The sequence below is a fragment of the Carcharhinus amblyrhynchos genome, chromosome 20, assembly GCF_965287045.1.
Source record: "Carcharhinus amblyrhynchos chromosome 20, sCarAmb.v2.hapA, whole genome shotgun sequence".
NCBI lineage: Eukaryota > Metazoa > Chordata > Chondrichthyes > Carcharhiniformes > Carcharhinidae > Carcharhinus > Carcharhinus amblyrhynchos.
The window spans coordinates 32,119,107-32,143,382 of NC_137343.1; the positions used below are offsets into that span (position 1 = coordinate 32,119,107).

General features: G+C 42.8%; 1 protein-coding gene across 2 annotated transcripts in view; it reads right to left on the bottom strand.

Annotated features, from left to right (window-relative positions):
* slc8b1 (solute carrier family 8 member B1) overlaps window positions 1-24,276 on the bottom strand; it is a 30,382-nt gene that overhangs the window by 2,438 nt on the left and 3,668 nt on the right. For both annotated transcript variants that reach the window (XM_080208390.1, XM_080208391.1), the window contains exons 4-15: window positions 17,706-17,758; window positions 16,650-16,708; window positions 14,896-15,000; window positions 14,357-14,524; window positions 14,109-14,219; window positions 13,721-13,777; window positions 12,288-12,424; window positions 11,523-11,664; window positions 9,891-10,012; window positions 1,671-1,824; window positions 618-698; window positions 469-536 (exon numbers count right to left, since the gene is read on the bottom strand). In XM_080208390.1, the coding sequence (XP_080064516.1) occupies window positions 469-536; window positions 618-698; window positions 1,671-1,824; window positions 9,891-10,012; window positions 11,523-11,664; window positions 12,288-12,424; window positions 13,721-13,777; window positions 14,109-14,219; window positions 14,357-14,524; window positions 14,896-15,000; window positions 16,650-16,708; window positions 17,706-17,758 (1,257 nt within the window). The remainder of the gene's footprint in view (window positions 1-468; window positions 537-617; window positions 699-1,670; window positions 1,825-9,890; window positions 10,013-11,522; window positions 11,665-12,287; window positions 12,425-13,720; window positions 13,778-14,108; window positions 14,220-14,356; window positions 14,525-14,895; window positions 15,001-16,649; window positions 16,709-17,705; window positions 17,759-24,276) is intronic.

Sequence of the window (24,276 nt, forward strand, 5' to 3'; positions counted from 1 at the left end):
CTCAACTCCTCTCTAGCAGTTCTGCTTCTATTCCAATCACTTAAGGACTTAATTGATTCTTATGTTACATGAGTAAGATCACTATCAAGGGATATGGGCCAAATGTGGGCAACTGGGACTAGCCTAGGTCTTTAAAAAAGGCAGCATGGACAAGTTGGGCCAAAGGGCCTGCTCCCATGCTGTAAATTCTAACTCCTGCCAACTGATTGGGCAAGTTGAGGATGGAATGATTCAGAATCTTTTCCCCTCTCAGCATTAGAGGAAATGCCACCTTCTGTAATCAGGCCTCCTAGAGTAAATACATGCACTCATGTGGACATAAAGAGATGTCCACATCTCTTAAGGGGTTTAATATGGGATTAAACCCCACTCTATGGCAGACACCAATGTGTTTAAAAACTAAGACATTGAATTCAAGTGCATAGCATGATCAAAATGATCAAGTAAAAAAGCAGAATTGGCACATACCTGAAGGACATTATTATGATGATAGGACATCTCAATCAAGGAGCTTAGGCCAATGCCAAACAGCATATCTATTTGAGAATTAAGGAAGCATACAACTTTTATAGAATTTATATTTGAACACAAATAGACAGGAAACAAGCAAAGGATACTAAATATTATGCCACCAAAGCATGCTGCAATAGCCATACGTGGGTACCCCTGTCGTGCTAATGTGATGTCAGAGAACAAATCTGAAAGTTCAAAATGTCAGTTATTTTCCCCCTCATTGCAACATTCAATAACTGGCCAAGTATGTATTTGGATTTCTGTATCTAACACATGCATGGTGCACCCTAAAGAGTTACTCCAAAGTTTGGGTTAGAAGTGAAAAATGCAATCAAACTGCCCATTTTTACAGCAAATTGGAACACTGCCTCTTAAAAATGAAGCAGGGAGAGGAAACATTGAGAAAAAATAGGGAGTCAATACCCATGTTGCCACTTTTGACAGACTGGAATCAAACATTACTTATATGGCAGGGAATTGAGAAAAAAAAGGGACTTAAGTGCTTCAGAGTCCTTCAAATTATAAAATCTAGCCAATATGCACAGTTTTGCATGAGAAACGACCAGGTGACCAAGTGTTTAGGCTGCACACCAGCAGGTAGTGGACACATTCTTCAGAAAGACAGTACAGCATTCCCTTTGTATTGCACTGAACAGTGCAAACAACATGCTTGGATGAGGGTGACCACTGGAGCAAAGTTAGGGCTGAAGGATTATCTGCACTTGTATTATGGCCAATATTTATTCTCCAATTCCTATCAAGACTAGGCAGCTCAATTCATTTTTGTGCAAATTAGGTGCTGGTGGCAGGGTGGGGGAAGAACATTTCATTTTTTGTTGGTCATAAAGTATATTAAATTTAAGCTGCAGTTAGCCAGCCAGCCTCAAAGATTAGAATGTCAAGTCTAAATCACCAAGTCCAGTCTGCCCTGTGTAGTTATATTTAGTAAAATTAGCATTCTAGTACATTAGGAAAGCTATCACACAAATTTACAATGCTGAATGAAGCCTTTAGTCCAGTGTCAGCACTGGCAACTTCTGGTCTGCTTAAAACCAACTATTCATTAATAAGTCAACACTAGCAAACTATTCCATGCTCAACACTTCAAGCATCCGATTACAAACTGATCACAATGACTTTTCTCCAATATACTGTACCTCCAATGCTGTTTCCCCAGGCTAATAATGTCAATCCCAGAACAGTATTACTCAGGTTAAAAATTATTCCAAATGTACGCAAAAGGTTTACAATTTCAGTGGCTACAGTGTTAATCAGAATGGTACTGAAGAGAAACCCAATAAGAGAAAATACCTGAAAAAAAAAAGCAAATTGCATTAATACATACCATGTCAAATGTTTCATAACTATGAAAAATACAAAATCTAAGTGAATTAAATAAGGACAAATTAAAGCAGAATTCATAAGACAGAAGAATTAGGCCACTTGGCCCTCTGAATGGTGGAGCAGACTCAATCACAGCTGCTATTTTTCTCTCATCCCATAATCCCGATCCCTTATCAAGGGCCCATCTAAGTCTTAAGACACAACAACCTGGCCTCCACAACCTTCTGCAGCAGAGTTCCTGATTTACTATGGCTGAAGAAATTTCTCCTCAAGGGAAGTGCAGATACAGCAAGCAATTTGGAAGGTGCATTAGCTTTTACCTTGAGGATTGTGTAATCATGTAGGGCAGGGTGAGATTCTTGTCTGTCATTGGCATCAGAAAATTCAGCCAACTATTTAAGAGGGCCATTGAGCTTGGGCAGGAATTAAGACTTGGGAGTGAGTGCAGCCAGAAATTCCCCTCCCCCCTGCATACAGTTAGGCTGCTTGTCCAAAGGAAGTATATTTAGAGTTTAAATTGATTCTCAAATAATTGCTCAAGCAGTTATATTAAGAACATAAGAAATAGGAGCAGGAGTAGGTCATCCAGCCCTTCGAGCCTGCCCTGCCATTCAATAAGATCATGGCTGATTTGTCGCTGCTCAGTTCCACTTTCCCACCCTCTCCCCATAACCCTTAATCCCCTCTATCAAAAACCCATCAACCCGCGTCTTAAAAATATTTAGCGAGGCAGCCTCCACCACTTCAACGGGCAGAGAATTCCAGAGATTCACCACCCTTTGAGTGAAGAAGTTCCTCCTCAACTCCGTTCTAAACCGCCCCCCTTTTATCTTGAGGCTGTGCCCCCTAGTCCTATTGTCTTTTTTGAGCGGGAAGAGTCTTTCCACCTCTATCCTATCCATCCCATTCATCTTATACGTCTCAATGAGATCTCCTCTCATTCTTCTAAACTCTAACGAGTACAAGCCCAGTTTATTCAGCCTCTCCTCATAGCTCAACCCCCTCAACTCCGGTATCAGCCTAGTAAACCTCCTCTGCACTCCCGCCAAGGCCAAAATATCTTTGCGCAGGTGCAGCACCCAAAAATGCACACAGTACTCCAGTTGCGGCCTCACCAATGCCCTATACAGCTGCAGCAAGACCTCCCTACTTTTATATTCAATCCCCTTCGCTATGAAGGCCAGCATCCCATTTGCCTTCCTGACCACCTGCTGCACCTGCAAGCTGGGTTTTTGTGACTCATGCACAAGGACCCCGAGGTCCCTCCGCACCGTCGCCTGCTGCAGTTTTTCGCCCTGTAAGTAATAGTCCTTCCTACCATTTTTCCTACCAAAGTGGACCACCTCACACTTGCCAACATTAAATTCCATTTGCCATTTCCTGGCCCATTCGCCCAGCCTATCTAGATCCTTCTGCAGACTCTCCACACCCTCCGCACAAATTTGCCGTTCCCCCAATCTTGGTGTCATCAGCAAATTTCGACACTCTACACTCGGTTCCCTCCTCCAGATCATCTATATAAATGGTAAAAAGCTGAGGCCCCAGCACCGACCCCTGGGGCACTCCACTAGTCACCATCCACCAATCCGAATAGCACCCGTTGACCCCCACTCTCTGCCTCCTATTTGACAACCAATCCTCTATCCACGCTAACACCCTACCCCCAACTCCATGTCCCTCGACCTTCTGCAATAACCTCTTGTGAGGCACTTTGTCAAACGCCTTCTGAAAATCTAGAAAGACCACATCCACCGGCTCTCCTCTATCCACCGCCCTAGACACATCCTCATAGAACTCCAGTAAATTTGTCAGACACGACTTCCCTTTAATGAAACCGTGCTGCGTCTGCTCTATCAAGCAACTCCCTTCAAGATGCCTCGCAATTTCCTCCTTAATGACAGATTCTAACATTTTACCCACCACAGACGTTAAACTAACTGGCCTATAATTCCCCGCCTTTTGCCTGGCACCCTTCTTAAACAACGGCGTAACATTAGCCGTTTTCCAATCATCCGGCACTTCCCCGGAATCCAGCAACGTTTGGAAAATAACCACCAAGGCATCCACTATCACCTCCACCATTTCTTTCAGAACCCTCGGATGCATTCCATCTGGTCCTGGGGACTAGTCCACAATCAGCCCCTCCAGTCTGTCGAGCACCGCCTTTCTAGTAACAGTAATGTCATTAAGACCCTCCAGTCCTACCACCTTTCCATCGCTAACACCCGGCAAATTATTCACGTCCTCCTCTGTGAAGACAAAAAAAGTTATTCAATACCTTAGCCATATCCCCATCCCCTACCACTAGGTCCCCTTTCTCATCCTCTAAAGGACCAACATTCACCCTAGCCAGCCTCTTCCTTTTTTTTTTAAATCTCTTGCTATCCTTTTTTATATTAAGTGCTAGCCCAGCTTCATAGTTTCTCCTACCCTTCTTTATCAACTTCTTTGTCAATCTTTGTTGACATTTAAACCTCTCCCAATCCTCATCTCGCCCACTACTCTTAGCTACTCTAAATTCCTCCGCTTTTAGTTTAACACTTTCCTTCACCTCCTTCGTTATCCATGGCTTATTACCTCTCCTACTATCCTTTTTGACCATTGGAATACATTTCTGTTGAGCACCAAGAAAGATCTCCTTAAAGATCCTCCACTGCTCCTCAACAGACCCTCCCTCCAATGTGCTCTCCCAGTCCACATTCGCCAATTCTTCTCATCCTACCATACTCCCCTCTATTCAAACAAAGGACGCGTGTCCGGGAACCCACTTTCTCCTCCTCCATCTGCACCAGAAACTCCACCATACAATGATCACTCTCCCCAAGAGGATCCTTCACCACAAGGTCCCTAATTCTACCCACTTCATTACATAGCACCAGATCCAAGATAGCTCGCTCCCTCGTCGGCTCCAACACACTGTTCGAGGAAACTATCCCGGCAGCATTCCAAGAACTCTTCCTCGAGCCCCCCACGTCCAACATGGGTCGACCAATCAATATGCAGATTGAAATCCCCCACAACTACGGCCGTCCCATTCCTGCACGCTGCTCTTATTTGTGCGTTAACAGCCCGCCCCATCTCCAGATCATTATTCGGGGGCCTATAGATGACACCCACCAGCGTCTTCCTCCCTTTGCTGTTCCTAATCTCCACCCACAACGATTCCACCCTCTGCTCCTTGGCTCCAATATCATCCCTTGCTACCACCATGATGCTATCCTTAATCAGCAGAGCTATGCCCCCCCCCCCCCCTTTTCCCTCCTGCCTATCCTTCCTAAACATTTGATAGCCCTGTACATTCAGTTCCCAGTCCCTGTCACCCTGCAGCCACATCTGTAATGGCCACCAGATCGTATCCATTTGTGTCGATCTGCGCCACCAGCTCATCCACTTTATTCCGAATGCTTCGTGCATTCAGATAAAGTGCTTTCATCCCAGCCTTCACCTGGACCCTATCTGCCGCAACGCCACCAACTATACTCACGCCCCCTACTCCCTCTATTATTGGGACATCCTCGGCCTCTTCCCTTACATGTACACTCTCCTGAACTTTAGACCTCGTAAGGTCACCTACCCTCACACCCTCTCTCCCCCCCCCCCCCCCCCCAATTAGTTTAAAGCCCTGTCTACAGTCCTCTTTACTCGATTCGCCAGCACTCTGGTCCCAGCACGGTTCAGACCAACCCCATCCTGCCCGAACAGGTCCCACCTACCCCAATACTGTTGCCAATGCCCCATAAATTCAAACCCATTCCTCCCACACCAATCCCTGAGCCACCCATTCACTTCCTTAATCCTGTCAACCCTACGCCCATCTGCGCACGGTTCAGGCAGTAGCGCCGAGATAACCACCTTGTCGGTTCTACTTTTTAATTCCATTCCCAGCTTTTCATACTCCCTCCCCAGATCCTCAGTTTGCATTTTGCCTACGTCGTTGGCACCCACATGTACCACAACGACTGGATTCTCACCCTCCCACTCCAGGTTCCTCTGCAGCCCAGCTGCGACATCCCGGACCCGAGCACCAGGCAGACAACACACCCTTCTGTGCACTGTCATTGTGACAAAGGACAGTGTCAATACCCTTCACCCCACTATCCCCAATCACTACTACGTTCCTTTTCCCTTTCTCTTTGCCTATGTCCTGCTGCAGCACTGTACCGTGTGCAGTTTGCTCACCAACCTCACCTGCCTCGTTCTCATCCAGCCTGGAAGCAAGAACCTCAAACCTGTTATGCAGATTAAGAGGCTGAGGCCTCCGCTCCTCACCCCCCTTCCTCCTCCCAGCAGCCCCCTCTTGTCCCTGACCCTTAGAGTTAGCCAGTCTGGGGGGGGGGGGGGGGGGGTGGATGTCACTTGCACCCCATTGACAATGTCACCCTCTCTCCCCCTGATGAGCCTCAGTGTCTGTAGCTCAGAGGCCAGCTCATTTACCCTGAGCTGGAGCTCCTCTAGCAACCTGCACTTACTGCAGACATGGTCACTGGGATGAACCCTAGGGTCCACCAGTTCCCACATCATACAGAAACCACACATCACATGCCCCTCCATTATTCACTGTAGTAGTTTTGAAAAAATGTGTTTTTTTTGTTTTTCAAATGAACTCACCTGGCCTTTTTTCCTTCCAGCCCTTTTTGATATTAAGCCCTAGTAGCTCACTCTGCTTCCCACTCACTCCACTGCCCGCTCAGACGCTGCCCACTGTCTACACCAGGCCTCCTTTTAAACCTGGCGCTGATTTAAAGCTGATGGCCCACAACTGCCTGCTAACCACTCCCTCAGAATTCTTAAAGCAGTAAATACAATAAATAAATGCTTTAAACAGTTCTACAAAGAACAAAATGCTTTAAACTTATTTTAAACAGGTTTTTAAACAGGTAAAATCTTAGCTCTCTCTGCTCCTTCACTTGTCTGCTCCAGCAAACAATGGAAGGCTTCACCTTGAAGGATTTGACCACAAGAAAATGTTACCAGCTACTTAAAATGCCAAAAGCTCAAATCTGACATCAAGCAGACTAAGCCAAACTGAATTTTTAGACAGAATCCAGATTTTTTGAACCACAGAACTGAATCCAAAGCTGATAGTTAAAATTCAGTGATTATGTATGCACTACACAAAAGTGTAAGGAAAAAGTCAAAAAAAGGTGAAGACTAAAAAAAGTGAGGCCATGAAGAGCTTAATACAGATGGAGGAAACAGTAATGTAGTAATCTTGTATGAAAGTGCTCAGAACTAAGAACAGAAAAAACAGGCTGTACATCATGCTTAGCTAAAAGTTTGTGGAGATGCCTGCATTGGACTGGGGTAACCAGGTTAAAGTCCAACAGGTTTATTTATTAACAAATGCCACCAACTTGCAGGGTGCTGTTCCTTCGTCAGGAGAATGGGGAGTTCTGATACAAATGGTGCATATAAAGGCACACAAGTTTACAGAATACCAATTTAGAATGCGAGTCATTATAGCTAAAGTCTTACAAGTGCCGACAATGAGTGGAGGTGCATTAAGCACAAGTTAAAAACATGTCTATGTCTCCAGACAGGAGACAAAGTGAGATATTGCAAGCCCAGGCAAGTCATGGTTACAAATAGTGACAAATCCAAGATCCTGGTTGAGGCTGTCCTCGTGTGCAGAACTTGGCTATCAGTCTCTGCTCAGCAATTCTGTGTTGTGAAGGCCACCTTGGAGGACACTCCTGAAGATCTGTGGCCAAATGCCTGTGTTCACCAGCAGGAAGAGAACAGTCTTGCCTGGTTGTCAAGTGTGTTCATTCATTGTCATGGAGAAACCAAGCAGACACTATGACAATGAATGAACACCATTTGACAAACAGGTGAGACTGTTCTCTTCCTGTTGGCAAACACAGGCATTTGGCCTCAGATCTTCAGGCAAGTCTTCTCCAAGGTGGCCTTCATGACAGTGCAGAGTCACTGAGCAGAGACTGATAGCCAAGTTCTGCACATGAGGATGGCCTCAACATGGATCTTTGATTCATGTCACACTATCTGTAACCCTCATGACTTGCAACATCTGTCCTGTCTGGAGACAATACACATCTCTAACCTATGCTTCATGCTATTGCCACATTGTCTGCACCTTCAAGACTTGCATTCTAAAATCAGTATTCTGTGAAGTGTGCCTTTATATGCTGTTATCAGAACACTCCACTCACCTGATGAAGGAGCAGCACTCAAAGCTAGAGGCATTTGTTACCAAATAAACCTGTTGGACTTTAACCTAGCATTGAGACTACTAGCTAAATTTAGCCATGGATGCAAGGGTGTAATGACAGTTGGCAAAGGAAAAAATCTAGCCACCATTGAAATAAGACTGCTGATCATACATGCAGGGTGGAGAAATGTTAAATACAAACCTCAGATTGGATTCAAACAAGGCTGCACTTGTTGCAAGAGGTCTTATCACTTTAAAAATGGGGAGAGGGTGGGAATGTGGAACTGAGCCATGACAGATCAGCCATGATCTTATTGAATGGCAGGGCAGGCTTGAAGGGCTAGATGGCCTACTCCTGCTCCTATTTCTTATGTTCTTATGTTCAAAGTCAGGCTCTATTGTGTGGGCATGTCAGGGCTTCCTTGTTAATTGTCCATAACTAGATATGGACATCACAACAGCACCTGCCCAGCAAGTCTCTGCTAGCCATTTCAGTCTCACTATTTTTGAATGTTTCCTCCAACTCCCTTTGAGCTACCATTGAATATTTCCACTGACAGGACAGTACATTCCACATCTTCAATAAATTCAGGTTTATGTCAATGTTATTGACTTGTCAATGTTATTCCTTGTTATTGACTCTTCAGGAAACAGTTCATTTACTCAATCCTTCCTGCCAATTTTCCTCTTGGCCTTTTCTGCTGAATGGGAATATCTCCCAATTTCTGTCCAAGGATAGAATCTCATTCCTAGAACCAGGTCAGTAAACTTCTGTATCCACTCCAGATGGGGGCTGGTGTTCCTCAATGTCAACAGCATAGGCTGATACCCATTCTGGCAGAGTTAGACTTGTCATCCTCTGAATATTTGCTCTGCCTAAATGTTGAAGGCAATAAGCAAGCAAATTGTGCCAAGCTCAGGATGAAGCAGTTAACAGTAAGCCAGACAATGAAACAATGCTTTTGTCCAGAACTCAAAAACCCTCTGCCCAGAATCAACTGCTCCAGTCAGAAGCCTGGAGCAAGCACAACTTCCTGAAATTTGTATTTGTGGCTATTTGAAGTCTCGTATTCCATATGCTTTTAGCTTATTTGGACTTGGACATTGATACACCCTGCCACCCAAATCTGTTGCACCAATCTCTACATTCATCCCAAAGTCTTGATCAAGTGGCTATGCCAGTTTCTATTTCACCATATGATCATTTTTAAAAAAGACTCTTCCACAGTGCCACTTGGAATGTAAAATTTGCCCAAGTGTCCAAAAGAGTGGTTCTTTTCCTCCATTACATCTTTCCCATCCTTTTAGCATTGTATTGTGCTATAGGTATCAGTGATTAGCACTGCTGCCTCAGGGCTGACTGTGCAACTTGCACATTATTCTCTTGTCTGTGTAGGTTTCCTCCATAGGTTAGGTTGATTAGGGTGAATTTAGCATAGCCAAACATCAGGGGATGATCAAGGCAAGTGTGGTGATGAGGCCTGGGTGGGATTGTGGTTGGTGCAGATGTTATGGGCCAAGTGGCCTCTTTCTGCACTATAGAATCCCTATGATACTTCTGACACTATCAAACCTGAAACCTCACATCTACTGTAGGTCAATCCAAAAAACAACAAACAAATATTGGTCTTAACTTGTGCTGAGAATTCTGCCACCTGGATTCAAGCAGCAGAACCCAGATTATACCAGCTATCAGTTAAATGCATAGGGGAGAAATTGTAGGTGTTTCTTTGGAAGTCAGATGGTTTACATTCATGTTCATATTTGGTGTTTACATCAGAAATTGATTTGCAGTGAAGGGGTGAAGTTGACCCACAATGTAAAACCACATTCAAAAGTTCTAAAGCAGAACGTGATAGCTTACGCAGTGATACTTTGGTGGTTCCTCATTCTTTGTTGTGAAGAAAATCAGCATTGCTATAATTAACGCAATCAGCAGAATAAGAGCCCAGACAGGAAACTGACCATTAACACGCAGCAAGCCATCTGCCAACAAAACAATGCTTCAGTTAAGGCACATCACGAGACTAAAAAGCTGACAGTTAATACTGCTGTATATACAGAAAGATTAATATAGTAACAATTTCCTGATCCTGGCTGAAATTGAAATGCTGGATGTTCAGTTTGATGTCTGTGAAAGTGATCATCCAGCACCTATGTACACATCATCACCCCAAAGCACAACACCAAGTCTCACATGGATATTATGGAAGATAACATAAGAAATGTTGGAGGAAAACAATAAAAGTAAAAAAGGAGTTCAAGGGTCTCAGCAGCTGAAGGCAAAGATGCTGGGGTGGGGTGAAGTGATTGAGATGTGCACATCCAATTCCTTAATGACCAAAACCATCACTTGGACAGCAGGCTGGAAATAGACAAAAGTTCAGGTCCAAACAAGAAAAATTAGTGTTTATTGACCTGACAAGTCCATCAAGAAAGTAACCATAATTCCTATTGCAACTTATTTTATTTTTCATCAATTCAAGATCAGAAAATGAGTCAGTCAATTACTTTAATTAACAGTCCCTTGCCATTTAACAGCTTTAGGTACAGGATTCAATGCAGAACAGTCTGATGTGGTGCATCACCCAAGTGGCTTTGAAAAATCTCCATCCCAACTTCAGTGACCAAGTACTCTGCATGCAACTTTTTTGAAATACAGTAAGTGTGCCTAACCTCAGCCCAACTTATTCCCACACTTTTACCCCCCCATTACAAGAGAGAATACACTTCAATTAAAATTGCAGGGCATCTGGAATGGTGACCACGCTATCATTGTGTAAACAAACTGAGCTCATTAGCACTGTTTGAAGTCACTAAAACCCTTGCATTGCAAGGGAAATGTGTCAGACCATAACTGTTGTTGAGAGAGAAAAAAGAACTTGCGCTCAATAGATTAAGTTGTGCTACTTGTGGAAAGGCTGCCCCAGAATGAATCCAGTAGTGAAAATCCTTTGGCAAAGGACATTTCCTATACTTTAGAAACTTCACTTAGTTCATTTCCACAAATGTAATCAACAGTTGACATGCATGTCCTGTTGCCTCAAAGCACAATTTACTGAATTTGATTTGGAATTAGACATATGGGCAGGGCAAGTGCCTATTCCTCAGGCAAATGGAGACAAATTTATGCCATTGATGTCTTGTGTCAAGATGACCTGCATGGCATTTTAATGAGGGCCCAGATGGGAGCCTTTGCTTTCCACCACTTCCAAGCCATGACATTTGTAGACAGGAAAAATCAAGTGCAAGCCTGCATCTCAAGGAAAGTCTCTGCTTCTCTTGCCTCAGACATCCTCTGCCAAGCATTCTGCTGCTACCACCCTGTGGCCCCCAGTCAGCTGCTACCTTTCTTCCATTTTGGATGGGCAGCTGACTTGTGTCATGTAGATGAGGCCTCAACAACCCAACTTCTGTCAGGAAGTGTAGCTTCAAGAGGCAAAGTGGGGGACCTCAAAACAATTCTTGCATTGATTCAAAAGTTAAAAATTCTTACAATATCCAGATTTAAATGCGAGGATGCAGGCAACTGAGCCAGTAACAATTTGTAGACAATTCAGAGGGCGCTTCCAATTACGGTCTTCCTTGTTTGTGTCCACCACAGGTACACAGATTAGCAGCAAAGTCTCAATTGGCAGCTAGAAGGAAGAGAAGTTAAGAGGAAATTAAACCATACCACTAGCCTAAAAAAGGAAGCAGTGAGAATGGAAAAATAAAGTGTTGAAACAAGCCATCAGTAGAAAAATAGGATGACTAAAATCAGTGCATGTGGTTGGAAGGAAACATGTAGGCAGTTTCTACTGAGGCACACAAGCTTTCCATTTGTCCTTTAGAAAAAATTGTTATGCAAGGCACACCAAAATTAGCTATCTACTTGGTAGTATGAATATTCCACAGTGGACTCAATTCCCTCTTCTGGGGCAGGGCAGGGCAGGGGTGGTGGTGGAAGTGGGAAATAACTGGCCTAAAAACTGTTTTTTTTTAAAACTTCATTTGGGTTGATGGTGGTTCAAGATAATCTAACTAGGCCAGTAATACATGGAAAAATCAGGACCTTGAGTAACAGTTGCAAGAGAAACTGGGCAATTATTTACAGCTGGAAAAAATGGGAGTTAAAACCAAAGTAGCAATTTTTACTGCTGCATCTAACTCTACCTGCACCAGCCCCTCTTCCTCCCTCCCCCTCAATTTCCTGCAGACAGCCCAAAATGACAGATCCCCAACCACAGCCTCCTAACAAACATTAGCAAGTCAGAATCACCGTTAAACATTTGAAGATTTTCCAAGGCAAGCGACTTCTTCTCCATTTTTGAAGGTCAATGGGGTTAAGAGAGTCCAACAAAATGGCTGGGGTGGATTTGGATCCTTCATTTGCAATTAAAGGTTGATACTCACTTACTAAAAAGAGAAAAATAGTTTAACACTTCCAAGATTGCTGCAATGTGGAGGCATCAATTTTAACTGTTCACTTGCTGTACAATCACAGCACAAGTTATGTGCAAGAAACTATCCTCACAGTGCAGCAGTTTAAGTGTTCTAATTAGTGCAATAATGAAATTGCTGGGCCAAGTAGTCAAATTATAGATTACCTACTTGAAAGCAAACATTGTGATAGTATATGAATGAAGCAGTGGCATGATGGGAAAAAATGGTCAAGTATTTAGTATGACATAAGGACATCAGACCAAGCCATTTCAAAATGCCAGACCCCTGTAAAAGAGTGACTCTGAACAAAGAAATGACTACAGCCAGAAGGCCAAATGCTTGGCCTCAGTCTGTTTTGATAAGGTTGACTTTGCACAGCCTGAATGAGGCATGATTAATGCCAGGGAATCCTTTAACATAATTGACTCCATATACTGTGAGATAACATATGAGACATTAGATAAGGTTGGGGATGAGGGAGTCACAGAATTTGTTTTATGTACCACTGCTTGTATTACTAAAATCATGCAAGCTGATAAGAAAATGTATAATTATTGAATTGATTCTTGTAGCGGGTGCAGTCTTGGGATAGAATCAGCAGTTAGTGCAGACTGCTGTTCAAGATTCAGCCATATACTGCATGCAGTTTGGTGATAAAAGCTAGCTGATTTTTAGAAAAGCAAATGTTGTTAAGCTTAATTATCACAACTTGGGAAAACAAGAAATTTTCAAGTACAACAATGTTGTTTAATATCCTACAGTGCAGAAGGCAGCCATTTGGCCCACTGAGGGCCACACTGACCACAATCCCACTCAGCCCCTATCCCCATACATTTACCCTAGCTACTCACCCTGACACTAAGGGGCAATTTAGGATGACCAATCCACATAACCTGCATGTTTTTGGACTGTGGTAGGAAACCCATGCAGACATGGGGAGAACATGCAAACTCCATACAGTGACCCAGCCAGGAATTGAATCTGGATTCCTGGTGCTGAGGCAGCAGTGCTAGCTACTGCAGTTTGTCATTGGACAAGAAACATGGCTGAATGAACTATTTAAGTTAGAATTAAAACCCTAGAAAAGGAACCACTGCAATAAAAACCATCTAAACATTTAGACTTTTGCCAATATAAGAGAATTTCTTGAATAGGGGCCTAACTTTGTCCCAGTACAAAAGCAAACAAATATACAAATTCAAACAGATTGTCCCTGGAAATGATCTAAAGAAAATGCTACATTAGTCAGCTTGTATGCAAAATACTTACCATCTTCATGTACCAATGTCCTGACACAGGATAGGTTTGAATCTTCAGTGTCACAAACTGTAAAATAATAAATTGTTGAATGCATTCATGTGAGTAGCCCACCCACCCCATGAAAGAGGATTTAAATGGTCTCAAGTCAGTGATGATAGAAGCTGAAATTATGAATGTTAAATAGCATAAGCAGTGTTGTGAATTCCCACTTTCACAGATCAGCAAAAAAAATCTTTTAGTGACAGTGGAATTCACCATTTCAATTTGAACATTTCACTTCCTATCCAAGTGTTGTGATAGTAATAATTGTACAAGGGCAGACATATTGGAGGTTCATTTCATTATCACAATTTTTTGGGGATTTGTTGTACAAACACGTTAAACAAAAAGCACTTACTTTCTGGTTCACTTGTATAAACTGAAGCACGTGCATGGTTTTTGCCCTTTTTGTAAATTATACTGCTTATGATTACTGTAAGAACATAGACTACATACAGAGCCAAGTAACCTAAAAGTACAAAAACAGATCAGTTCACTATACATTCAGTCAAACCAAATTACAGAATTTTAATTGAAAGAATAAAGCTGCCAGAAGCCAAAATTGGTCAACATAGTTAAAGATTTTCTTTAAAAATTTCCCCTCACCAAGGGCTTGCCCTAAGTCAATGCTCCTGAAATAGACAACTAGAAAAGTCCAGAAGACTGCAGCCATATAGAATATCACATCTCGAAGAAAGGGTCTTGATGCCACTATAAAAGGTCTTGCAAGAGTAACACCTCCAGCAACAACAGTAGTCACAAATACACCAGCACCTGCAATGTGGGGGGAAAGCAAAGAGTTGAGTAGTCAGGACACTCAAAAAGGGTTTTATTTTACAGGTGCTTGTGAAATTGCAGTTTAGTGGCAACTAAATTAGAGATTTGATGTTTGAGACTGCACCACTGAAACAGTTACCCCAAGTTTTGTTACAAGTCAGATCAGTGACACTTCCTGCTGAAAATTTTCATGGGCAATGATAGCTTAAACCTTATGATTAATGTTAGCATACATGGATGAATCTACTGTCATTCAAGCCTATAGCACAGGATTAGTGGAAGCCAGGCCAACAACAATTGGCTTTGAAGGCAAATTGCATTTTAAATATAGCACCATGCATAGATAGTCAGAATAGAAAAAGTCTTACCAAACAAAGCTCCAATTGCCAGATTTGCTGTTCTTGGATCAGAAAAGGCAACTATTGCACTAAATACATCAGGAGCTCCATTGCCAAGAGCAAGGAACGTTACACCATGAATAAAATCCATCAAGGAAAACAATTACAGTCAAACATTTGCACATTCATTTTTGTGCTTACTCCTAATTCAAATAACTGCACTAGTGCAAGAATTTCCATTAGCCAAGCTGAAATATCAAGCTTCATATATGGTTGCTTACCTTGATCTAGTCCTTGGCAAATACATACTGATCCCTTTTATTGCATTGACTGGTCAACTAGATGCCAATTTTAATGATCAGACAAATTAGCAAGCAACTAATGCCCCAAGTATTCTCATTTAACACCTCCTGAAAAGCCCACAAAATTAAGCACTGCTGCTGCAGGATTTCATATTTTAATATGCAGGAGCTTGTCAATCAACTGTCCAGCTTTGAGTGGCTGTTAAAAGACAGCAGTTTCTGGAGAACTGAAGACCAACAGAAGGCCCATTCTGGCAATTGCAGGAATCTCTAAAAACTCACTGATTTGTTACAAGTTCTTTTAGGGGCCAGTATTTGGTTTTGTTTACTCTTTGTGGAAGCTGTCAGTTTAAGTGTACGGTTTATTGATAGGGGGGAAAAAAGACTTGCGTTACTTCACAGTAAAAGTAAGCAAATAAGCCAACTACAAAAAAGTAGACAAGCAATGTTGTAGTTGGAGAAAAATAGGTGATGAATGGATTTGTTTCAGAATTGGAGAAGGCTCATCATAGCAAGTAGTTAGGAGGGGCAGAGGGAAAGACTCCACTATGATGCATTTTTTGCTACTGGATAAACAAGTTTACTTCACATTATTATGGATGGGGAGATTTTTTAAGCTCAGCCACAATTGGAGTGCTTGGTGTTCAGAAACTGCTCATTAGAGATGTGGTCTATGTGCTGCCCTAAATGTGAGGGTGAGCCAGGGACCAAAGAAATCCGTGACTGCATAGCTCATCTGTACAACAATTTCTAACAGAATCAGACAAGTCAATTTTATTGATAGAAGTTAGAAATAATCAATCAATACCTGATCTAAAGAACTATTACTTTTGAATAGGTTCAATGACAAAGTTCAGAAAAAGGATAATTGGAGAAATTAGAACAAAATGTGCATGATTTGCTGCAGACATGGTGCAAGGACAATAATCTGGACAGTGTAGTGGCTGCCACAGCCACAGGTTAAGTTCAGGGCATAAGTGATGGAGGAGTTTGTACATTCATCATCTGCACAGATTTCCTTTGGGTGCTCCCTCACACACAGTCCAAAGATATGTGAATTGGTCATGGCAAATGCAGTGTGGGTGGGCCTGGGCAAGATGCTTTCGAGCCAGGCTGAACAGCCTCCTTCTGCACCACAGGGACTCTGTAGAGCTCAGACCAGGAACTGAATGTGGATTGCAGTAACCTTGCTTTAACAAACATTTCTGGAAGTAAAAAAGTGATCATGGAGGTCCATTGCAGAGATCCATTTTAACCATAAAACCAAAAGTGAATTTTTGTTCATGTAACAACCCAAACCACCATTTTCCTATACACACACTTCTCTTGAAATATTTCAATCTAAATGACTATTACAATTCTCCATTTTTAGCCACAATTGGCAAGTCCAAGTATTGATTTTATATTGCAAACATTTAAAAATACTACTTGGGCGAATGTGTCCAAATACTTGGATGTTAAGTGATGTTACAGAAAAGGATACTGCCACATTATGTGACAACTTTAAAATGGCAGCAATGGCAGCTAGATTTGGACAAAAGCTAAAAAGATTAAAGGATAAACAAACATTACTTGAACAGTACAAGCATTATAATCCAAAATCTGAAAGCCATTTCAATTAAGAATGCTCTGTTGGAAGGGGAAAAAACAAAGTTCAAGCCCACCACAATCTAAAGAATGAGCAAACAAAGATTTTATTTCAATGCTGGAAGTAAAAATTCAAAACAAGGAAATGCAGAAAGAGCAGCAACTTTCAACTGTAAAAAAATTGCAGTCTTTCATAGAATCCCTATAGTATAGAAAGCAGCCAAAAGAACACTGCCTAGGCCCACTCACTTGTCCTATTCCTGTGCATTTACCATACCCAATCCCCCCAATCTATACACCTTTGGACACTAAGGGTGCAATTTAGCATAGCCAAATCCACCCAACTTGTACATCTTTGGGCTGTGGGAGGAAATCCACACAGATAAAGTGAATGTCAGGCAAATCACCCAAGGCTGGGAATCAAACCCAGGTCCTTGGCACTGAGGTTCAGCAGAGCTAACTTACTGTGCCACCCTTAGCTTTGACTATATGCCCAAAACACATTAGGGATTCAGAGTAGCTACCTCAATTATCAAGGTTTTTCAGTTCTTCTGGCAAGCCAAAAATCTGTTCACATCTGCAGGACCAGAAAATCCAGCTAGTGTAAAGAGCTGGAAATTTCCAGTCACTGAGAACCAGAACATGGCATGCTGTCACTGAAGTGCACCAAATGGGAAGGTGCAACAAGGTTATTGGGAATGTGTCCAATTATGGACAGACAGATGATCTTGTGCTGCAATGAACAGTTCAATTTTGCCCAAATCCAGATAGCCGACCAACAATTTAGTGTTCAGAGGTTGGGTTGAATACTTGGTCTGCAAGTGCTGTATATTGCCAACATGCACAAGACTAAATTTTGTAGTCCAACACCCACACTTGCAAGCAGGTTAAAAATGACATTAGCTGTGCTTAGAAGTTACAAGTTCTGCACAAGCAACATATTGTACTTACAATACTTCAGCTGTTGTCCCAAGAAACACAAATAGATAGAACAGCCAAATAGCCTGTAAAAACAATTACAATTTCATTTTCTAGGCAAATTTCTGAAATTGATTCACTTAGTCAAACTTAAAGAAATTGAATACACCATTTATACATAGTCAGAGGTTTGCAGCATGGAAACAGGCCCTTCAGCCCAACTTGTCCATGCTGCTTTTAAACCCCCAAGCTAGTTCTTTTGTTGCATTTGGTTCATATCCCTCTATACCCATCTTACCCATGTAACTGTCTAAATGCTTAGACAAAATTATACCCCTCACCATCTCTGGCAGCTTGTACTCACCACCCTCTGGACCCTTTATCTCCCCTTAAACCTATGCCTTCTAGTTTTAGACTCCCCTACTTTTGGGAAAGATTATTAGCTGATCTATGCCCCTTATTTTTAGACTTCTATAAGATCACCCTCAGCCTTCTATGCTCCAGAGGAAAAAGTTCCAGTCTATCCAGCCTCTCCTCATAACTCAAACCATCAAGTCCTGGTAGCATCCTAGTAAATCTTTTCTGCACTCTCTAGTTTAATAATATCCTTTCTATAATAGTGACCAGAAACACACGCAGTATTCCAAGTGTGGCCTTACCAAAGTCTTGTACAACTTCAAGAAGACACCCCAACTCCTGTATTCAATGTTCTGACCAATGAAACCAAGCATACTGAATGTCTTCACCACTGTCCACCTGTGACTTCACTTTCAAGGAGCAATGAACACTTACCCTAGATCTGTTCTGTAACTCTCCCAAATCCCTACCATTAACTGAGTAAGTCCTGCCCTTGTTCAACCTACCAAAATGCATTTATCCAAATTAAACTCCATCTGCCATCCCACTGGCCCAACTGATCAAGATTCTGTTGCAATCCAAGAACCTTCTTCACTGTCCACTATGCTACCAATCTGTCTCATCTGTAAGCTTTCTAACCATGCCTGCTATATTCTAATCCAAATTATTAATATAAATGATAAATAAGTGGACCAACACTGATCTGAGGCACATTGCTGGTCACAGGCTTCTAGTTTGAAAACAACCCTCTAGTTTCTGTCAAGCCAATTTTGTATCCACTTAGCCAGCTCACCCCAAATCCTGTGATATGTAACCTTATGCAACCACCTATCATGTGGTACCTTGTCAAAGACCTTGCTAAAGTCCATGTAGACATCAACTGCACTGCCCTCTACTTTGTTACTCCAAAAAGTAATTTGAGACATGATTTTCCACTCAGAGCCATGCTGGCAGTCCCTAATCAGTCCTTGCCTCTAAATCCCTGTAGATCCTATTTCAAAATACCTTCCAATTTACCCACCACAGGTGTGAGGCTCCTTGGCCTGTACTTCCCAGGCTTTTCCCTGCAGCCCTTCTTAAACAAAGGTGCAATATTTGCCAATCTTCAGACAGCTCATCTGTGACCATTGATGATTCAAGTATCTTGGCAAGGGGATCAAGAAATTTCCTTCCGAGGAGCAGCAGCACCCCCCCCCCGCCCAACCACAAAGTGTCCTGGGATACACCATCACGTCCCAGGGAATTTATCTACCTTGATGCACTTTCAGACTTCCAGCACCACCACCTCCATAATATGTATACTGCTCAAGACACCACTATTTATTTGAGTTCCCCAACATCCAGTTTAATGATTGAGAAAAGCATGATGAGAAATATTCATTTAGAATCTCACCCATCTGTTGTGGGTGTGGTTTGTGCACAGATGACCTTGTTATCCTACTCTCCCCGTAGTTACTTTGAGAGTTTGTAGAAGCTTTGTTTGACAAATAAAGCCAAGGAGAATCCAATCTCATGTCTTTTTGCCCACCTGATTTCTCAACTCTATCCTACACCCCCTATACTCAAGGGATCCACTTGATCCCAGCCTATGCACCTCCTTCAAGGCATAATATCCCAAATCATTCAGGGTTTCCTTACTTCTACCAGCCTTGCTCTTTACACCAAGGGTAATGTTGCCTTCCCACAGACCACCCCTGCCCCCCACCCAACTAACTATTCAAAGTTCCTGCCTGATACCATCAAAAATCAGCCTTGCTTCATTTAGCATTTTAATTTTAGGCCAGACCTCATTTTCCATAGCCATCTTAAAACTAATAGAATTATGGTCACTGTGATCCCTCACTAACACTCACCTGCCCTCATTTCTGAGGTGGTCAAGTTTTGCCCCTTCTAGGGCTATCCACATACTGAAGAAATTCCTCCCAATACACAAATTTCTCTCTATCTAATACTATTGACTGGGGCAGCCATATTGGGAAAGTTAAAATCCCCTACTCTTCCTGCCCTTTTTCTTGAAGCCATTTGTAATCGCCTTAATATTTGCACCTCAATTTCTGCCAAAATTGGCCTAAAGTGATTTCTGTTCTACTCAGACTCAGTGGCCGAACCCTTGGATGTATCCCCTCAGTACTGTCATGTTTTCTCCTAATCAAGAGTGCAACTCCCCCTCCTCTCTTGCCTCCTATTCTATTTTCCTTTAGCATCTGTACCCTGGAACATTGAGCTGCCAGTCTAGACTCTCCCTTAGCCACATTTCAGTAGTTGTAGAATATCCATCCATGCCCCGAGTTTAATCACTTTGCCTGTCAGACCTCTTGTATTCAGATAAATGCAGTTTAATCTGGACTTCCTTGCTCTGCTTTTCTCTGATCTGTTTGGTACTAGGGTTACTGACACTTTAATGTGCTCTAACTCCTGTTCAGTCCTCTACCTTCGTTTCCCTACTGCTTTGTGTCCCAGCCCACTGCCAAATTAGCTTAAACCCTCCAAGTGGCTGTAGCAAATCTCTGTACTAGGATATCAGTCCTTCTAGTTCAGGTACAACCAGTCCCTCTTAGCTAGATCACCCTTTCCCCAGAAAAGATCTCAATGATCCAAAATTTTAAATCCCTGCACCAGCTCTCAAGCCACATTCATCTGCCTCATCTTCCTATTTTACTCACTAGCACGTGGCACCAGTAGTCCAGAAACTATTACATTCAAGCCTTCTGCTCAACTCCATATTCACACTTCAGGACTTAATCCCTTTTCCTACCCATGTCATTGGTACCAATGTATACAGCCTCTGGCTGCTCACCCTTCCCCTTGATGTCCAGTAATCACTCATATCCCTGACCCAAGCACCAGGAAATCAACACCCTTCTGGAGTCACAATCACTGCCACAGAAATGCCTCTGTGCCTCTAGTGAGTCCCCTATTACTATTGCTTGATCTTTGCCCAACCCAGCTCTACAGCAAAACTAGACATGGTGCCACAGGCCTGGCTGCTGCTTGTATCTTTCCAATAAGCTATCCTCTTAACAGTATCCAAGATGGTATACTGTTTGAAAGGGAATAACCACAGGAGAATCCTGCACTTCCTGCCTCTCTGGCAGAGGCTGTGGTGCAACAACCTCCCTAAATGGCATCTATTATTCTGTAGTGCATCCACCTGCCATTCCCACCAAACACTTGCTGCAGACAATTGTCAGGGAGACTAGATAGCTCCCTAATTTCCCCACATCTGACAGGGCAAGCATACCACTGCCTTTATACAGTTATCTCTTGCATACCAAAGAAATAACTCAAATTAACTTGGGGAGGGACTAAAAGAATCTCAACTCACCTTTCCCTCTGACTTTTGGTTAGAGGATGTAGGTAGGGAAACACTAATGTTTGGGGTTTAGCTGTCCCTTTACAGCAGCTCACCTTCTGGTAGCAGTGACTGCATCTATGCAAATCTTATCTGCAACAGGCAATCAGCTCCACATTCTGACCTGGACAGTAATTTACTTCAATGCACATCTAGTGTGCCAAGTGGAAAAATTCCACACTGCTTTTAAGCAGTAATTCATCTTACTGTACTCACTGCCCCTACTGTGACTGGATTAAATACAGACCACCTGCACGACCCAAATCTTCCTGTTGCTTGCCATTTTGATTCCCCACCTTGCTCCCATGCCCACTGTCCATTCTTGGCCTGCTGCAATGCTTCAGTGAAGACCAATGAAAACTAAAAGCTCAGCTTTCAATTAGACATTTGACATTTTACAATGTTCTGGACAAGTTCAAAACCTCCTTTACTTGTTTTGCTTTCAGACTGCTGACCCGTGTTCTCAAGAGGTCAGCAACCTGCCCCTTGCACCATTAATGCAATCTTTTCTTTGTGTCCAGTAGATGTCAATTTCTCCTGTGCTCACAACTATCCTAGACCTTCTAATCTACTCCACCTTCATAATCCACCATACTTCTGTCATATTGACATTAATCATTTCTTTCTAGCATTAGAGATTTTGCTTTTATGCAAGCAAAAATAGAGTTCTCAAATTGAGAATTCACATTTTACAAGTATTTGCTTCAAATTCCAGTAACATGTAAAAGCCTTCAACATGCATACTGCATATTCAGGAATCCACTATTGAATCAAAATTAATGTTCTAATACGCTTTTAGAAAAGTTTCCTTGCATTCTGAAAAAAGGAGTCAATGATAACCATTAGAGTCATGCCACAAGCTACCCAGCAATCTTTCTGGTCTAGCAAAGACTGCTACTGCTTTGTCCTCTTAAGGTCAAACCAAATAAACTCAAATTAAATTAGGACAAAGTAAAAGGGGCAGCTCCCCAAAAGAAAGGGGAATTAAAGTGGACAAGGCCACTTAAAAATGGAATTTAATAGCCTTGCAACATAATATAAATGTTTTTATAAATATATAAAAAGAGAGGCTGGCTAGGGTGAATGTTGGTCCTTTAGAGGATGAGAAAGGGGACCTAGTGGTAGGGGATGGGGATATGGCTAAGGTATTGAATAACTTTTGTTTGTCTTCACGGAGGAGGACGTGAATAATTTGCTGGGTGTTAGCGATGGAAAGGTAGTAGGACTGGAGGGTCTTAATGACATTACTGTTACTAGAGAGGCGGTGCTCGACAGACTGGAGGGGCTGATTGTGGACAAGTCCCCAGGACCGGATGGAATGCATCCGAGGGTTCTGAAAGAAATGGCGGAGGTGATAGTGGATGCCTTGGTGGTTATTTTCCAAACGTCGCTGGATTCCGGGGAAGTGCCGGATGATTGGAAAACGGCTAATGTTACGCCGTTGTTTAAGAAGGGTGCCAGGCAAAAGGCGGGGAATTATAGGCCGGTTAGTTTAACGTCTGTGGTAGGTAAAATGTTAGAATCTGTCATTAAGGAGGAAATTGCGAGGCATCTTGAAGGGAATTGCTTGATAGAGCAGACGCAGCACGGTTTCATTAAAGGGAAGTCGTGTCTGACAAATTTACTGGAGTTCTATGAGGATGTGTCTAGGGCAGTGGATAGAGGAGAGCCGGTAGATATGGTCTTTCTAGATTTTCAGAAGGCGTTTGACAAAGTACCTCACAAGAGGTTATTGCAGAAGGTCGAGGGACATGGAGTTGGGGGTAGGGTGTTAGCGTGGATAGAGGATTGGTTGTCAAATAGGAGGCAGAGAGTGGGGGTCAACGGGTGCTATTCGGATTGGCGGTTGGTGACTAGTGGAGTGCCCCAGGGGTCAGTGCTGGGGCCTCAGCTTTTTACCATTTATATAGATGATCTGGAGGAGGGAACCGAGTGTAGGTTGTCAAAATTTGCTGATGACACCAAGATTGGGGGAACAGCAAATTGTGCGGAGGGTGTGGAGAGTCTGCAGAAGGATCTAGATTTCCTGGCCCATTCGCCCAGCCTATGGCAAATGGAATTTAATGTTGGCAAGTGTGAGGTGGTCCACTTTGGTAGGAAGGACTATTACTTACGGGGCAAAAAACTGCAGCAGGCGATGGTGCAGAGGGACCTCGGGGTCCTTGTGCATGAGTCGCAAAAACCCAGCTTGCAGGTGGTCAGGAAGGCGAATGGGATGCTGGCCTTCCTAGCGAGGGGGATTGAATATAAAAGTAGGGAGGTCTTGCTGTGGCTGTATAGGGCATTGGTGAGGCTGCAGCTGGAGTACTGTGTGCAGTTTTGGGCACCGCACCTGCGCAAAGATATTTTGGCCTTGGAGGGAGTGCAGAGGAGGTTTACTAGGCTGATACCGGAGTTGAGCTATGAGGAGAGGCTGAATAAACTGGGCTTGTACTCGTTAGAGTTTAGAAGAATGAGGGGAGATCTCATTGAGATGTATAAGATGATGAATGGGATGGATAGGATAGAGGTGGAGAGACTCTTCCCGCTCAAAAAAGACAGTAGGACTAGGGGGCACAGCCTCAAGATAAAAGAGGGGCGGTTTAGATCAGAGTTGAGGAGGAACTTCTTCACTCAAAGGGTGGTGAATCTCTGGAATTCTCTGCCCGTTGAAGTGGTGGAGGCTGCCTCGCTAAATATTTTTAAGACGCAGGTTGATGGGTTTTTGATAAGAGAGGGGATTAAGGGTTATGGGGAGAAAGCAGGTAAGTGGAACTGAGCAGCAACAGATCAGCCATGATCTTATTGAATGGCAGGGCAGGCTCAAAGGGCTGGATGGCCTGCTTCTGCTCCTATTTCTTATGTTCTTATGTTCTTATAATAATGCATTGACAACCTTGGAATTCATTGCTGTAT